Source organism: Physella acuta, unplaced genomic scaffold (genome assembly GCF_028476545.2).
Source record: "Physella acuta isolate Inbredline_101_S28 unplaced genomic scaffold, ASM2847654v3 ptg001076l, whole genome shotgun sequence".
NCBI classification, from domain to species: Eukaryota; Metazoa; Mollusca; class Gastropoda; family Physidae; genus Physella; species Physella acuta.
Window position 1 is genome coordinate 69,728 of NW_026732593.1, and position 5,450 is coordinate 75,177.

The window sequence follows — 5,450 nt, forward strand, 5'->3', positions numbered from 1 at the left end:
AGGCCGGGTGGGAGTAAAAATTTTTAATCAACGGCCACAGCTGCACACGATGTTAACAAACAAATCTACAATAGTAATAGATTTACCACGGCCAGTGTTAACAATATTCCAATGAATAAACTGTTACGGTTAACCTTGAAGTTAACAAGCAATGACTAGACTGGACACTAGACTATATCTAAATCTGATGTTACCAATCACCTGTTCAATGCGATGTTAAGAATCAACCGCAAGACTAAGTTTTAACCACCGCGTACGGGTCGGCGAACAGCACACGGCGAAGGTAAGACTAGTAGTAGTCGTACACATCCGATCCACTGTTTTGGTCAGTCGAGGCCGCAAAGCGAGAGGTCACTACCAATCTTGACGCGCTGTTTGTTTTACTACCGCCTTCCTCGCTCGGCGTGTTCTAGATTCTTCTACCTAACCTCCCAAACACACAGATTTATACTAGTATCTAGATCAATACACAACAATTTGTCATAGAAAAATCACAATGGAAATACAGCGTGGAAATTTTTTTTGCGAAAATAAATCGAACACAGTCAACAATTCCCACACGTGTGTAGCTAGGATGACATTGACTAGCCTAGATTTATTTTGTGCCGCGAGATTTGATTGGTCGCCCGTGTACGAGTTCCCCCGCGGGCCCAATCGCCTGCGGCGTTTGTTGTGAAGTGACGGGCGGAATGCAAACATAGGCAGGCGCGGGGTGGAGTTTGGTAAAGTGTGTTTGCCGCGAAGATTTTGGTTGGATTTAACCGGCTGGTAAACAAATATAGTGGAGATTAAATTAACCTTTTAATACATTTGTGATGGGGAGGGGGGGGGGGGGTGTAACACGACTTAATTGCAGCGTTTCAGCTGAGCTAACCTGACGATTTGAGCGTCGTTACAGACGATAAACCATAACTGGAATATTGTATGGATAACCGAAGCAGATCGAAATGTATTTCTTATTTTTATAATTGTAATCTATTTATGTAGCGAGTATCAATAACGTCACTAATTGGGGGGGGGGGGATGGAGGTGCGGGCCGCACCTGGTCGCATAATCGAAAGGGGTGACACCAAAACAAAATATGGATAATTTTTTTTATGAGAAATCAGATTTTCCAAGTTTGTTTAATAGATTTTTTTTTTTAAAAGTTACATACATCGTTATCTACAAAATGATATTCTCCAGCAAAGGGTGACACCAAATGGCCTAGATCTAGAGTTTTAATATATCATACAGATGGCGGAGGGGAAGGGGGTTGATTCCTGAGTTATCGCATTGGTAGTCTCCCGTCCTAGTGACGCCACTGGCGAGTTTGACTAATGTTTTTTATTAACACAGAGAAGTTGCCCGCTACATCAACGAGTCAAATAAGAAGCTAGCCAATAATGACATATTTTCGTATTATTTATCAAAACACATATAGGCCTACGTAATTAAACATATATTTGAAGCTAAAATAACTTAAAATAGTGAAAGTTCAGTATGGTGAGTTTAAGGTTAAGTTATCGATAACATTTGCTCCCTGCATTTGAATAAATTAACATCTTTGCCGCGGTGCTGTTTATTTTGGTGACACACACACACACACACACACACACACACACACACACACACACACCACCACCACCACCACCAAAGCACTGTCACCGCGTGGACAGTTTGTGAAATCTACGGGTCAGCGGTCAGCATCGGACAATGGAGGTGTGTAACCATTCTGTAGCCGTCACCCCACGGGTAGCGACAAACATTACGACACGTCCAGCACATGGGGGCCGGCGTCCACCCGGGCGTGACGGTGCTGGACCACCGAGGAGGATTTCTCACGCCAACACAAGGGCCAGGTACAAAACAGGTGGACTAATGGCTCCACGCATGACTGAACACAGGCCTTGGCGACGTGCCCGCCCCGCTGGTCGAATAGGTAAAAACATAATAGGGAACAGAATCAGTCCCGGCGTTTCGTTTTCAATAATTGAGCTGATTTCATCGACACATGGGATTGAACTCTCTTTATAAACTTTATTATTTAACTCTTATATACTTTAAAGTTTTGATAGAAAGTCGACCAGACAATGCTCGCTCGTGTTGAGATTTTCTTTTTTACAATTACAGTTTTACAATTACAGCATTGTGTTTTAGGGTTAGGATTAGGGGTGGGTCAGATCTATGGTAGAATGTCAGGCAAGATATCTTTCAAACATTTATTTCATGGGGGGGGGGGGGAAGGGGGAGGGAGCCCTTAATGCTTCCGAGGAGGGGGAGACATTGGTTAAAGTGTATATATATATATATATATATATATATATATATATATATATATATATATATATATATATATATATATATATATATATATATATATATATATATATATATATATATATATATATTCATTTAAGATGGTTTACTTAGACATAATGAAACGTCAAATTTCGATTTGATTTTTAAACCTAATAAACCGGTAAACCGGGAGTGATTTCCCCTAAACTTTCTCGAATATTCTTATATAACACTACGGGGGATGGCAACTCTGGATATAGACAATATTTTAAATCCATTTTTAATTACTTAAACTTTTTATAATAGAATAGAATCTCGTAGAAAAAAGAATTGCACACCAAGTGAACGTCAAACTAAATGTGCATAATAGTGTGCGATATTACTAGTACTTTATAAATTCACATGCGGGTTTTGAGAAATCGGAAATAGCGTAAATTACTACTTCCGGTCAACGGAAATTACTCAAAATTTGATAGAAGGCAGAGAATTATATTTTTTACTTATATGTGAAATTTCATTTATCTATCTGAAAAAGTACTCAAGTTATGGCTTTTGAAAAATTGAAAGTAGAAAAAGTTCCACTTCCGGTTATCGGAAATCGCTCAAAAGTTGATACAGATCTACAATTTTGATATAATACTGTTATATGAAATTTCATCAACCTAGCTGTAACGGTACTCAAGTTATCGTGTTTACAGACACACACACACAGAAACACACACACAGACATACGGACAAGATTGCAAAACTATGTTTTTCCGACTCAGGGAGCCCTAAAACGTCAAGATTTGCAAAAATCTCGATTTTTTTTTTGCACGATTACAAGACTTTCTCTATACTTCGTATATACGAGAAAGTAAAAACGACAAAATAGTTTTTTTAGTGGATTGGGTTGAGGGGGTATAAACTTATAACTAGAGCTGAGATAAATTTGGGATTAAAGAAAAATAATATTATACATATTATAAACAGCCTGATTAATGTGTTGAGTACATTGAGACACATAAAATCAAACATTCTTCCTTTTCAAATTTAAATAAGCGAACCTTTTTTTTTTAATTTTTTTTTCTAAGATTTTAATAAAATTTATTGTCAAAAGCTGCAATATGCATACATGAAAGAAAATAATAGTCTTGTTGAAGTAGTAAATTGTGAAAAATGTACTGCAAAAAAGATAAAACTGAGATCAATCGAACATGTTTAAATTTAAATAAAAAATTAATATATGTAAACAATAAAATATTTAGATCTTTATTGAACAGTGCTGATACGAATGACAAAAGAAATATGAAACTTGTATTTTATAATTAAAGGTAGGTAGCAGTTATCCCTTTATATTAATTCTTTGTAGAAGATTTAGTCTGACTCCTTGTGTTGTTCCTAGTCGTAGATAATGTTACAATAACATAATTGTATGAGTATCTACTTTTTTTCAATAAAAATGTCATTAGTTTTACTTTGGTGTAGCTAATCAATGAGTGCAGCTGTATGATAATATGATGAGCTTACTGCAACATAATTGGTATTTTTGGGCAAATCTACTAATCTTGGAATGTCTGAGCGGAATAAATATCTGTGCTTTTCTCCATCTTTATGGCCTAGGCGACCATCGCTTCCACATCCCCAAGTGTACACTTTACCAGTCAGTTTTGCAGCACAGGAGTGGATGCCCCCTGCAGCTATGGACACCACCTTCTCACCACTGAAATATTCTTGAGGTATGGCTGACGGGCTGTACAGTACATTATGATGGCCAAGTCCTAGTTTCCCTTTATATCCATCTCCCCAAGACAGGACTTTCCCCTCTTTAGTTAGAGCTAAAGTGTGGCCATGGTGATCTCCCTTGCTGCAACTGACACCAATAATATCTTCATCAGTTGAACATTTAGTTGGATAGAAAACATCATTCAGCAGAGATTTCCCAAGACCTAGAGCACCGTCGCGTCCTTTACCAACAGTAAACAATAAACCATCAGCTGTGACCAGCCCCAACACTTTTCACTGTCACTTCTGACAGCTTATTCACTTTTGTAGGTTGTAGAAAGTCTTTATCACCCATGACCTAGCACTCCACAATGTCCACTTCCCCAAGAAAACACTTGACCATCCACAGTCCAGGCATAGGTATAGTTATGTCCACAAGGCACACCAGCAATTATAAGTTCAGCTGTAAATGACACGAGGCGTGGCAGCCCTGACAAGGAACCATCAGATGTACTGGTACCAATAGCATTCCCAGCAGCTTTCTTATGGCCTCAGATGAAAATCTGACCAGATTCTGTCACAGCTGATGCATGCCAAGATCCACAGGACACCTGAAAAAATCTATTTATAGTTTTGTGCTATAAAAACCTTACTGCCTATTAAAAGTAAATGAATCTGAATTATGAAATAATAGGACTACTCCATATGAATTCAAACAGTGATGTATATTCCATTACTACTACATGCTAATGCTATGTAGCCTATACCTTCCAATGCTTACCTGATTAACTTTTCCTAACTTTCCGGCCAGGTTTACAGCAGTAAACATTAGCGTGTCCTCTTCTTTACTTTCAAGTCCAAGGCGACCAAATTTTCCACATCCACAAGTATATAAATTTCCATTTTTTGTTACAATAGCTGTAAACAGAGCACCACAGCTGATTTGATGAACTAAATGAAGAGGATGTTCAGCAAATGCTTTTGTTAAGAGCTGTGGTGTATGTGAAGTCTCAGCTTTTCCAGTACCAAGCTGGCCATTTTTACCAAGTCCCCAAGTGTAAACAGACATTGTCTATCATTCTATGTATGATTTATGCCATTTTATGCTAGTGGAAGGCTGAATTAATAATAATTAAATATAATAAGTTAGCCTACACATACTTGATCTAGCGATAGTATAGATCTAATTAATTATTAATTAGATCTAGAGTTGTCGAGTCTAGACTAATATTACTAATAAATAATATGCTCTTGGCCTTCCATGAGGCTTGATAATGACATTGATAATGATACAGCTAAAAATTCTAGGTCTTTATGATTTTGGATTATTAATAGTAGATTAGTACATATTCTTATTCTAAATATCTGTAATTAGGCCTAGGTCTTTTAAATATATAAATGTTGCAGGCCCTAAGAAACTTAAAATATTTCCATTCATGACTAAGCAAACTAAAGAGCCAATGTGG

At 37.4% G+C, this 5,450-nt stretch overlaps 1 protein-coding gene across 1 annotated transcript; it reads right to left on the reverse strand.

Moving 5' to 3' along the window:
• Positions 1 to 4,342: 4,342 nt before the first annotated feature.
• LOC131955540 (RCC1 domain-containing protein DDB_G0279253-like) lies at positions 4,343 to 5,139 on the reverse strand. The gene is made up of 2 exons (XM_059319696.1): positions 4,766 to 5,139; positions 4,343 to 4,595 (listed from the first exon to the last, which is right to left on the reverse strand). The coding sequence occupies exons 1-2, from the start codon at positions 5,051 to 5,053 to the stop codon at positions 4,536 to 4,538; spliced, it is 348 nt and encodes a 115-aa protein (XP_059175679.1). The 5' UTR covers positions 5,054 to 5,139; the 3' UTR covers positions 4,343 to 4,535.
• Between the last annotated feature and the right edge of the window lie 311 nt (positions 5,140 to 5,450).